The sequence below is a fragment of the Peromyscus maniculatus genome, chromosome 8 (assembly GCF_049852395.1).
Source record: "Peromyscus maniculatus bairdii isolate BWxNUB_F1_BW_parent chromosome 8, HU_Pman_BW_mat_3.1, whole genome shotgun sequence".
Classification (NCBI taxonomy): Eukaryota; Metazoa; Chordata; class Mammalia; order Rodentia; family Cricetidae; genus Peromyscus; species Peromyscus maniculatus.
Window position 1 is genome coordinate 104,225,919 of NC_134859.1, and position 12,160 is coordinate 104,238,078.

A 12,160-nucleotide genomic window follows, 5' to 3' on the forward strand; every position below is an offset into this window, starting at 1 on the left:
CAACTTAACACCACTAAGCTGAAAAACACTACGTAAAGATCGGCTTTGGACTACAAACTGCTCAGGACAATTTCAAAGTAGCTAGCTGAGATGATTCAACCTCACAGACTAGCCAGGATGTGAGACAAGCCCTGCACTTTCCCATTATGCAGAGAATGGACAACAAATGATATAGTTAGCTCTCCCAAGACTTGACAATTAACCTAAATTTTTCTTTTCAAGATCCTCTAAAGATGATGTTGCCCTCAGACAGCAGGAAGTAAATTTAAAAACACAACGCCCACATTCCTAAAATGTAGGGTAGGTGGTTTTTGGTCTTTCAATGGGTTACGGATATTTGTCATTGTTTAGGGTAGTTAGTTACAAGTTGTTGTTGGTAATGGTCGGGGAAAAAGCTAAACAAAGGAGATTAATTCAGGGATCTTGTTCTAAAAAGAAAAAAGGGGGTATAGAAATGACAGGATAAAAGGGTAGATTATTGAATCTACTTTTAAAAAGCAACTACTAGTTTTAAATATTTTACTTTGATATGGTCTTTATATATTGATAGAAATTTGAGATTAATTTTGTTAGAACATACTGTACATACATTTCTACTCTTGTTTAAGGTATTGTACTTATACAGGTTATTTAACAATGTAATACAAATTTCTAGTCCTTGAAACTTATTATTACCAATCATTTAGGATAATAAGGAAATGCAGGTTAGTAGTTAGTCACCTATTACAATTAAACTTGTAGTCATGTTAGGTATGTTTTCAAGGTCAAACAGATATATTTTTAGATAGACAGGTTGTCTTCAAACACTTCAGAGATCTACAGAATATGGCATTTAAGATGTTTTAATAACATAAGGTTCTTTTTTTTTTTTTTTTTAATAACAATGAGATGTCTGCTCCTGGCAGCATCAATCTACTTCAGAGAAGATGATGGACATCTTGTGGAATTTACTTTCTTTGTGGCAAAAGTTAGCCACTGGGCAAGAGACTGCTGACAGTGTGTTCCAAATGAACAAGCAGGACACAAAAGAAAGGACTGCTGAACTTTGCCAAAACAAGGTAGGAAGGCCCTTTAGAAAATCCTGTTTCACAGATAAGTCTGTCAGATATGCTAGGCCTGTAGGCTGAAGATGATGCCCCCAACATTGTAGAGGAACCTCGGGTGATTGTCCAGGCAGCCAGCTGTTTCTGTCATTTCTCACATTTTTTGAAAGTTGATTGTGTACACTTCCTGCTTTCTTAGGTAATATTATTTCCTTCCTGGGTCTCTGAGGGAGTTGAGGACTAGATAGTTATAGTTTTCCTTGTTAACAAATCCAGAAAAGAAATTCACTAAAGAGGTGTAAATTGTATAAGGTTGAGAGACATTAAAAAATAATTTTGGTAATGCAAGTTAGAATAGAAAGTGAATTAGGTACAACCTTTTGGACTCCCCAAGATAGGATAGATAATGGAGTATTTTCTCTGAATTTGTCAAATGCCAGTGGACTAGACATTATTGATGTATTTATTGCCTGTATATATTGTATATAGTTATTGTACTTATTGTATATGGTTTTTTATATTAGTTATAATGTTCTTTTTTAAATTTTAGACAAAAAGGGAGAAATGTGATATTTTGTTTGTGCTCTAACAAATAAAGCTTGTCTGAAAATCAGAGTGTGGAGCTAGCCACTAGAGGCCAGACCATGGTGGCACACGCCCTTAATCCCAGCACTTGGGATCTCATGCCTTTGATCCCAGTACTTGGGAGGCACATGCCTTTAATCCTAAAACTTGGGAGGAGGAAACAGGAAGTGATATGGCTGGGCAGAGAGAGGAAGTGATAAGGCAAGGTGGAGACAGGAGCTAGGCCCTTTTGGTCTCAGTATTCCTAGAGGTAAGAAGTTTCACAGTGGCTGGCCACTCTGCTTCTCTGATCTTTTAGCTTTCACTCTGATATCTGACTCCAGGTTTTTATTATTAAGACCAATTAGGATTCACATGACACTGAGAATCACAAACATCTGTGCCAAGTTAAAGTTACATTTTTCACCTATCAGGATTCAGGGATTAGGGGACTTTGCTAGGAACATTTCCTTATGATACACTTACCTTGTTCTCATTGGTTGGTTTACTCAAGTGTGGGGGTGTGGCTTGCCCACCATTCATGTCTCAACTTGCCAACCAAGATGTCTGTTACCCAGGAAGGTCTGGGGAGGTCTTGGGAACTTAAACTTTATTTGGCCCTTATTCAAAATGGCTTCAGTTTGGTTCCTTATTACAGGAAAATAGGTGGGTCACATGAACGACAGGGCATAGGGCACTTTAAAGGTGTTTGGAGACCGAGGGGCTCAGGGCCCCCTGCAGCTCAGCACACTGGCTCTTCTGATCATGATGTGGTAAGGAGTTCTCCCTGGCTCTCTCTGTCCTGTCAAACAGTGAAACTGGGTGAGCTTTCAGATAAACAGTGATGGCCGAGGCCTCAATAGTGCAGGGTCCTCCTGTGCGGCTTAATTTTTGTCAATTTTTTTTTGTTTGATTTGTTTGGTTTTGGTTTTTCAAGACTGGGTTTCTCTGTGTAACAGTCCTGGTCATCCTGGAACTCGCTCTGACCTCTAACTCACAGAGATCCGACAGCCTCTGCCTCCCAAGTGCTGGGATTGAAGGAGTGCACCACCACCACCCAACTAGTTTTTTGTCAGCAAACCTAGACACATCTGGAAAGAGGAAATGTCAGCTGAGGAACTGCCTCCATCACATTACCCTGTGAGCATGTCTGTGGGGCATTTTCTGGATTATTGATTGCTATGTGAGGGTCTAGTGCACTGTGGGCAGTGCCACGCCTAGTCAGGTGATCCTGGGTTGTAGAAGAGAGCAAACTGGGGCTGGAGAGATGGCTCAGAGGTTCAGAGCACTGGCTGCTCTTCCAGAGGTCCTGAGTTCAATTCCCAGCAACCACATGGTGGCTCACAACCATCTGTAATGAGATCTGGTGCCCTCTTCTGGTGTGCAGGCAGAACACTGTATACATAATAAATAAATCTATAAATAAAGAAAGAAAGCTAAGCAAGCCATAAAGAGCAAGCCAGTGAGAAACATTCCTCCATAGTTTCTACTTCAGTTCCCGCCTTGAGCTCCTGCCCTGACATCCCATCATGATGGACTGTAAGCTGTAAGGTGAAATAAACTCTTTCTTCCTCAAGTTGCTTTTGGTCATGGTATTTATCATAGCAACAGAAAGCAAACCAGAGCCGCTGCTTCTATTTGAAAGATTGTTCATGGCCTGGAGAGATGGCTCAGTGCTTAAGAGCACCATACATACATACATGTATAGATGTGTGTGTGTGTGTGTGTGTGTGTGTGTGTGTGTGTGTGTGTGTGTGTGTGTGTAGGGGTCCCAAAACAGCTTGACCAAACAGCAGCCATGACAGGCTTAGGCGCCTAGACACAGCTTCTGGGACAGGCTTACTGGCAGGCAACACCCAGATCCAGGAAAAGCCCACAGCTGATATCACCCAGGGATCCACCCAAGGATGAGGAAGTACCTGACATTCCAAACATTCCAACCATTAGATAAGGTGACTAGATGTCCCTGAGTCTAGCACTTACCTATTTTTGTTTTACAGATACCCCTAGACAATTGTCAGCCAATCAGGGTCCTGGAAATGCCTTCACTCCAACCTCTGCTGATAAAAACCCCACCCCACCTGAGCTCGGGGCTCTCTGCTCTCACTGCTGTGTTAGACAGACAGAGGGACCAAGCTTGGAGCTTGAAGAGAATAAAGACTCTTTGCTTTTACATGTGGGATTCAGTCTCCGCGGTGGTCTTTTGGGGGTCCCTGAGATCTGGGCATAAAAATATGTATGTGTGTATTATTCTATCAGTTCCGCTCCTCTAGAGAACCCTGACTAATACACTGCTCATGTAGAGAACCTGGGTTTATTCTAGCTTCCACATCAGATGACTCATAACCACCCGAAACTCCATCTCTGGGGGATCAGACACACTCCTGAACAAGTACCTGCACTCCCACGAACACCCCCACACAGGCACACATAATTAAAAATAATAATAAAAACATAAAATTAGCCAGGTGATGGTGGCACTCGCCTTTAATCCCAGCACTCACCAGGCAGATCTCTGTTTGAGGCCAGCCTGGTCTACAGAGCGAGATCCAGGACAGGCACCAAAACTACACAAAGAAACCCTGTCTCGGGGTAAAAAACAAACAAACAAACAAACAAAAAAAACCATAAGGTTATTGAAAAAGATTGTTGCTTATTTAACATTTAAATTTCACTGGGCACTTGTATTTTTTATTTGCTAAGCCTGGAAGTCCCAGAAGCTGAGCACAGTGGTGCCCGCTAATCCCAGCACTTAGAAGCCAGATGCAATAAGATCCAAAGTTTAAGGTTACAGTTCAGTACTAAAGAAAGGAAGGGGACCAGGTGTGGTGGTGCACACTTTAATCCCAGCAGTGGCAGGTGAATCTCTGTGAGTTGGGGGCCAGCCTGATCTACAGAGTGAGTTCCAGGCCAGCCGGGGCTACACAGAGAAACCCTGTCCCCCAAAACCCCAAACAAACAAACAAACAAATAAATTTAGCAGTCCTACACAAAAGCTGAGGTCAGGCTAATTTAATCATGGTCTCTAGGGAGCAGGAGCCCCCATGTTGGACCCCAAATCTGGGGGTCTCGAGTGGGTGCCCCAAGAACCCAGACTTCAGTCCAGTTGATGCAAATGCAAGAGGATTTATTAAAGCTTCTATATAGAAGGGCAAACCCTCCTCCTAAGAGCAAGAGCCGCATCTTACTGCAGCCCCATAAGGGCTTATAAAGGAAAAACCCACAAAACCCACAAGATTACAATTCCCATACAATTTCGTTTCACAAGATCATGGTCTGGGTACAGAGTGATCACAGAGGGGGTACAGTTACATCAACAGGTACATTCTTCCTGAAACCTCAAGGGGGGGCGGTATCAAGGCAGGAGTGGAGTTTACACACAGGTCACGGTGGTCCTTCCTGGAACACCTGCAACTATCCCAGTCACAGTTGAGCACATCTCTTAACAGAAATCTCTTTACATTGTTATATGGTTGCAGGGGAGATTGAACAATGGCTAAGACAGGTTGCCCTTGGAACTAGATTTTTAGTTTCTCATTTCCTGGTGCTTGAAGTTTCTCTTTTCCTGAGGCTTGGGGGTGTAAGCCTGAAGGGCTAGGGTCTTTCACCCAGAGGTGGGAGTGGCTTGGGCATTCTGGAGGGTCTCAGTGAAGTCTCATAGCTGGAACTAGAAAGGAACTCTCCTCCCTCCTGATATTGAGGGAGGGCGTTGGTGTATCAGTTCAGGGCTTCCTATCTTCGATCATTGTACCCATCAATCTGGGATGCTTTCCCTCTGCCTCTCAGCATCTGTTATAACTAAGATCGACCTTGAACTCCCTATGTGGCTGAGGATGACCTTGAACTCCTGATCCTGCCTCCCATCACATGTGCTGGGATCACAGGCCTCTGCCGCTACATATAACAGTGCTGGGCTAGGTAAGCATTCTGCCCGCTGAGCCAGGTCCCCAGGCCAGCAGAGGCCCCAGCCATCCCCTCCCCTCCCCTTCACTTTCCTCTCTTGGCTGGTGCAGTGTGTGGGATTCCCCAGTTCCTGCCCTCAGAAGGTCAGCGTGTGCAGAGGTGTTTTCCAGCGGTGCCTAGCCGTGAGGATGGCCAGTGAAAAGGGATGCAGACTTGCCATGGACTATGGGCACACACAGGTGGTTGTGATTGGACACCAGGGGGTGCAATGGGACCACCAACTAAGAAGGACACAAGCCTTGGGAAACCCTGGACGTTGCAGTATGGGTGCTGGGGTCCTCAATGTGTTCCCCACCAGGCCCCAAACCAAACCTAAGGAGGTCTTTCTGATCAACCATGAGACGTCTGCTGAGGGTCTCCTGCAGGCGAAAGAAGTGCCCAGGGAAGAAGCAGTCGAGGCGACTGGGGCATCAGACAGCAAAGAGGGGCCCTGGGCAAAGAGGACCCCACAGACAGCAAAATATGTGTGTGATGGCGGTGCCTGTACAGGCCCTGGTCTCCCCAAGGGTCCAAGTTGGAACTGCTGTCCCTCTTCGAGGATCATGGATACTAGCAGGTGCACCCTCTGGTGGTGGCTTCAGGGAATGCACCTCCTGGCTCAGTGCCTTGAGCTGACTAGGAGCCTGGTACCAACAAGAAGCAGGAGAGCTTATGGTAAATGGACAGGGCAGGTGCTGGGCAGAGCAGAGCTAAGGGAGGCGGAGTGAGGTGTGAGTGCGAAGGATAGGGACCCAGCTGTGTGAGGGACAGAGTCACGTACATATAGGAGGTTGCGTGCATTGTTCAACGGAACAGTTACCTCACCAGCATTCCTAAGGCCAGCCCCTGGGCAGCCACCTGCCCGGTCCTAACACCCGGATCACGTGATAGACTAGAAACCACCACGTGTTTCTTCTTTCCTGGCCTCTGTCACCTTTGTGTTGGTGTTCTCCAGGGTGCTGCATGGTGGTGGTTTGTAGTGACCTTTTGTATAAACCCATAGCTCTCACTTTGGTTGGTGGCATTCAGGGGTTTCTGCTCTGAAGACTATGGAAACTGTTCCTGGGGACTTCCCTACTCTCTTGGTGCCTGACGGGGTCCATGATGTTATTGAATAGAGCTCAGTTTCCTCCTCTGTAAAAGGGGGACGGTTACACTCACCTGGCAGGATGACCTGTGGATTGTGGAACCTGCCTCCCCAGGTTTGTGGCCATAAGTAGTTGCAGGCTGCCATACCAGGAAAGACCCTCAGAGGCATGGGCAAACTGGCCTCCGAGGGACAGAAGGTGATTGCCGGTGCCCAGCCAGCTCGGGACAGAGCAGGGATTACAGTCAGACCCCCAGGCTAAGCCCATGCTCTTCCTAGGGCCAAGGGCCTGAGACAGCTACTAGTAATTCCTTCTGCGTCCTCAGGGCCACTGCTGACGCCTGTCCTCAGCGGGATGGGGCCAGGGCCTGACTGCCAAGTCCCGCTGGCATCATCCCACCTGGTGTAACATGGGAGGCAGGGCCAGGGGGATTAGAAATCCCCAAGCACATCACATGCTGCCACAGGGATATGTGCCACAGCTGCTTTGCAGACAGGCGTCTCGGGTTCTCTGGGTTCCTGCACCTGGTGACAGCCCCCAGGTGACTACCTCTGTGTTGGGGACACTTGGACTCCTTACAGTTCTGGTAAGTGGGTCCTTATCCCCGACTCTTTGTATGTATGTGTGTGCATGTGTAACGGAGGCCAGAGGTTGGTTGTCATCCCTCAGCAGCCGTCTCCTTCATTTTTGGGGATAGGATTCCTCACTGTTCTGAGGTTCACCAGGTAGGTTAGGCTGGCTAAGGGGGCCAGGGAGCCCCAGGGTTTGCCCAGTTCTGTCTTGGCCAGTGCTAGGTTTGCAGATCCTGGGCGATGGGCACTGCACCTGGGTTTTTCTTGTGTTTTGAGGACTGTGCTTAGGACCTCTCCCTCATGCTTGGACTACCTCCACCACCCATGTAAAAAAAAAAAGAATTTGTATTGCATTTTATTTATTTTATGTGCATGTGTGGGTGTGCACATGTGCAAGACAGAGGACAACTTGTAGGAGTTGGTTCTGTCCCTCTGTCATGTGGGTCCCAGGGACCAAGCTCAGGTTCTCAGGCTTGGTGCCAAGTGCCTTTACCTGCTGAGCCGTCCCACCTTAACTCCCAGCCCCCTTTGAAGGCAGATGTGTGGAAGGCATCCTCTAAGGACGACCAGTTTGTGGGATGTTATAGGAAAGAGGGTACCCACACGGGCATGTTCTATGAGCCTAAGCTGGTGGACAGTTTTCCTGTGTGTCCTCCATACCTGACCCTCCCCACTTGGGACTCTGCAGTCTCAGACTCTTTAACCGTCTTATCCCCCATCTCCTGAGCTTGACGTAGTCTGACGTCATCTGGGAAATCGTGGTGCTCAGGCTCACATTAATTAAAGAGATTTTTCTCCTGGATTAAAGCCTGGGGCAACCTAAAAAGCTCCCAGCCTGGGGAAGGAGAGATGGCTTAGGCTCAGAGATCAAGAGCACATGTCCCTCTCCCTGCGGTCTCAGTTCAGTTCCCAGCACCCACACTTGGCAGCTCACAAGCATCTGTAGCTCCAGCTCCAGGCCCAATGCCTCTGGCCTCTGTGGGCTCATGCACACATGTGCACATATCCACAAAGGCACCTTCCCTTTAAAAAACAAAAACTAAGAAAATCTCCTGGCCATGCTATCTCATTCACAAGACTAGATGTCTCCCCTCCGGGTAAGACAAGCCACATGACTGGTGTTATCAGGGCCTGGGTGCCTTCACCCCCCCACAGAGTCAGTAGATGAGGTTAGAGGTTCATGCATCCTTGCTCTACTGCACCCTTGGGCAACAGTGTTGGTGTGTCTACAATCTACCAAGGCTCAGATACCTGGAGGGCGGGCAGTGGAATCTGTCTGGAGTTTTGGACAACTGCTCTGAGGGACCTCTAGCTTTTTTTTTTTTAATTTATTTTTATTTTATGTGCATTGGTGTTTTGCCTGCATGTATGTCTGTGTGAGGGTGTCAGATCTTGTAGTTACAGTTGTGAGCTGCTATGTTATGTGGGTACTGGGAATTGAACTGGGTCCTCTGTAAGAGCAGCCAGTGCTCTTAACTGCTGAGCCATCTCTCGAGCCCGACCTTTAGCTCTTGAGTGAAAGTGAGGAGATACACTAACATTTCAAGTTCCTGGCATTTGCCTGGAGGCCCAGGCACCTGGGGACTGGATCTATCGCCAGAGACGCCTGGCTTGCATTCTTCAAGATGAAGGCCAGGCTCCCTCTCTTCTCTGACAGGTGCTAAGGGACCACTTCTGAAGCCGGAGAACCCCTGGGAGGGTTCAGCAGCCAGATGCCCATGCTGAGCATCCACTCCCTGAAACCCCAGGCCCTGGGCCTGCCACCTGGGACCTCAGAGTTCCTAGGCTGCCAGCGGCGCCACACACTCCCTGCCAGCGAGTTCCGCTGCCTCACTCCCGAGGATGCCATCAGTGTGTTTGAGATCGAGCGTGAAGGTGAGTGGCCCTTGGGAGGGTACATTGACTTGACTGTTGTCTTACCCTGAGGCTCCGGCCTTTGGGAGTTAAATTTGAGGATATGCGCACGCGTGTACACACACACACACACACACACACACACACACACACACACACGAGAGAGAGAGAGAGAGAGAGAGAGAGAGAGAGAGGGAGAGGGAGAGGGAGAGGGAGAGGGAGAGGGAGAGGGAGAGGGAGAGGGAGAGGGAGAGGGAGAGGGAGAGGGAGAGGGAGAGGGAGAGGGAGGGAGAGAATGATATGTACTCTAGACTAGGGTCACAGTCCAGGGTCACACGCTTCCCTAGAGGGGGGCATCCTAGTGACCACTTGTGTACAAACAGTGGACAGGCGGCAGAGCAAACTGTCATTCACCCTTGCCATCTGTCACAGCCTTTATCTCTGTCTCGGGTACCTGTCCCCTCTACCTGGATGAGATCCGACACTTCCTAACCCTGTGTCCAGAGCTGTCATTGGGCTGGTTTGAGGAGGGTCGCCTCGTGGCCTTCATCATCGGCTCACTTTGGGACAAGGAGAGACTTACTCAGGTGAGGGCAGGTGGGGCTCCTCAGAGATGGACGCCTCCTTCGGAGCGAAGTAAATCCATGCAGCAGGCCCCTCCCAAGGCCAGAGCCGTCTGCCCAACCCTCTAGAGCAGTGTCCTCAACCTTCTACCACTGTGGCCCTTTAATGTAGTTTCTCATGTTGTGGTGATCCCAACCACGAAATGATTTTCGTTGTGACTTCATAACTAATTTGCTACTGTTATGAATCGTAATGTAAATACCTGTTTTCCAATCGCCTTAGGTGACCCCTGTGAAAGGGTCCTTAGACCCTAAGGGGTTACAATCCACAGGTTGAAAATTACTGCTTCAGAGTCTCAAAAGACCTTTGAAGTTTGGTCTGTAGGACTGTAGATGTGGCTCAGAGTGGGGCCCTGTCGGGGTGAGAAGGGAGCCCCGGCTACTCTGGTGCCTGGGACACCCTTCCTTTTGGTTAGAGTGGGTTCGGAGGAGGAGCAGGCATCAGCGAAGTAACCCAGACTCCGGTCCCTCGCCCGCCCCCAGGAATCGCTGACGCTGCACAGGCCTGGAGGCCGGACGGCTCACCTGCACGTGCTGGCAGTGCACCGCACCTTCAGACAGCAGGGCAAGGGCTCCGTCCTGCTCTGGCGATACCTGCACCACCTGGGGAGCCGGCCGGCCGTGCGGCGGGCCGTGCTCATGTGCGAAGATGCACTGGTGCCCTTCTATGAGAAATTTGGCTTCCAGGCTGTGGGCCCATGCGCCGTCACCGTGGGCTCCCTCGCCTTCACAGAGCTCCAGTGTTCCCTACGGTGCCACGCCTTCCTGCGCAGGAACAGCGGCTGTTGACCCAAGCCGCCCGCCCACTTGGCCGGGAAGAGGGTGGGAGCAGCCGGCCGGGGGGCTCCGAACTCCCACGCTACACCCTCTCTGCCTAGGGTCCACCCAAGTAGAGCTGGCTAGCATGAAGGAGCCGGCAGCTGCCAACTGGAGTAGCGAGGTAAGGGTCCAAAAGGGCACACGAGGCGGCTTCACCCCAGCATAGGCTGCCGTCTGTCCCCAGGACTTCTTGATTCTAAACTGTGCACAAAGCAAGACCAGGATGGGGAACCAGAGCAGCGGGAGGTCTGTCCCCACATTTCCTCCTCTACCTGCTCTCTCCGCGTCCAAGACTGACACCCCTTCCTGGCTCCTAACTGGGAATGAGGGGCACCCAGCAGCTGAATTTGAGAAGGGCCTGGGACCAGGACCTGGGACTAGTGGCCACCTTGGGGTTGGGAAGTGCTGCAGGGCCACACCCCTGCACCTGGGCCCCAGTGTGCCTGCTCACATTCTGCTTCGATCCTGGTTCCCCCTCCAGCCCTACTAATAAAGCAGTTATGTCCCCGGTGGCCGTGGCCCATGGGTGTGTGCAGGGTCTCCTGAGGGAGCTGATTGGAGGAGCAAACACCACCTGACCTCCCACCAAGTCGCCTCTGCCAAAACAGGCCGTTCCTGCAGATGGTCAGCTCGCTTTCTGACCCGGAGCCAAGGCAGAGCAGCTGGGGTTGAGATCTCGGGGCGCTCCATGCAACCCAGTCATGTCACGGTCCTCTGGCGTCTTCCTGGCCACCTCAGTCTGGTTTTTGGCTCAACTAAATGCCAGAGAAATCCCAAGTTTCCCAGTCTGCCTCAGCCTCATGGCTGCTGCCCTCACACCCAAGTCTTTATTTTTTAAATTAAAAAAAAAATTATTTTTTGAGAAAGGGTCTTACTACATAACTCAGGCTGACCTAGGACTCACTATGTAGACCAGGCTGCCCTCAAACTTAGAAGTCCATCTACCTCTGCCTCTCAAGTGTTGGAATTAAGGCATGTGCCACCATACCTGGCTTTCAAGATTAAAAACATTTAAAGAAATTTTGTATGTATATGTGTGTGTGTGTGTGTGTGTGTGCGCGCGCGCGCGCGCGCGCGTGCACCTGCATATATGTCTGGTGTGTCTGGTACAGAGATACATGGAGGTGCCTGTGGAGACCAGATGGAGTCGGATCTCCTGGAACTGTAGTTACAGGTGATCTGCCATGTGGGTTCTGGGAACTGAACCCAGATCTTCTGGAAGAACAGACAGTGCTTTTAATATCTCCAGTCTCTGAGTGGTTTTTGTTTGTTTTTGAGACAGGGTTTCTCTGTGTAGCCTTGGCTGTCCTGGAACCCGCTCTGTAGACCAGGCTGGCCTTGAACTCAGAGATCTGCCTGCCTCTGACTCCTGAGTCCTGGGCTTAAAGGTGTGTACTACCACTGCCTGGCTTGAGTATTTTTTAAGAAATGTTTATTTTTATATCTTTGTTCAGTGTGTCTGTGTGAGAGGGTGCTCGTGGAGGCCAGAGGAGAGCACTGGACCCGTGGGGCTGGGGTGACAGTGGTTGTGGACCGCCTGACATGGGGACTAAGATGGGACCTGAACCCAGGTCCTCCTCGAGGACAGAAGTGAGCCACCTCTCTAGCTCCAAGTTTGAGTTTTCAATCTCCCAGAGGCTTGAGGCTAAAAGCAG

General features: G+C 49.6%; 1 protein-coding gene across 1 annotated transcript; it reads left to right on the forward strand.

Annotated features, from left to right (window-relative positions):
* The first annotated feature begins 939 nt into the window (after nt 1-939).
* Aanat (aralkylamine N-acetyltransferase) lies at nt 940-11,518 on the forward strand. The gene is made up of 4 exons (XM_015987118.3): nt 940-1,058; nt 8,867-9,084; nt 9,496-9,650; nt 10,170-11,518. Exons 2-4 carry the CDS (start codon nt 8,922-8,924, stop codon nt 10,473-10,475), a joined length of 624 nt encoding a protein of 207 aa, XP_015842604.1. The 5' UTR covers nt 940-1,058; nt 8,867-8,921; the 3' UTR covers nt 10,476-11,518.
* Nucleotides 11,519-12,160: the final 642 nt, after the last annotated feature.

Excerpts from the sequence above, each read along its gene's own strand:
- Aanat (XM_015987118.3), top strand. The coding sequence starts at position 8,922 with ATGCCCATGCTGAGCATCCACTCCCTGAAACCCCAGGCCCTGGGCCTG. Across the intron at positions 9,085-9,495 it reads GTTTGAGATCGAGCGTGAAG|CCTTTATCTCTGTCTCGGGT; the intron begins GTGAGTGGCCCT and ends CATCTGTCACAG. Across the intron at positions 9,651-10,169 it reads ACAAGGAGAGACTTACTCAG|GAATCGCTGACGCTGCACAG; the intron begins GTGAGGGCAGGT and ends GCCCGCCCCCAG.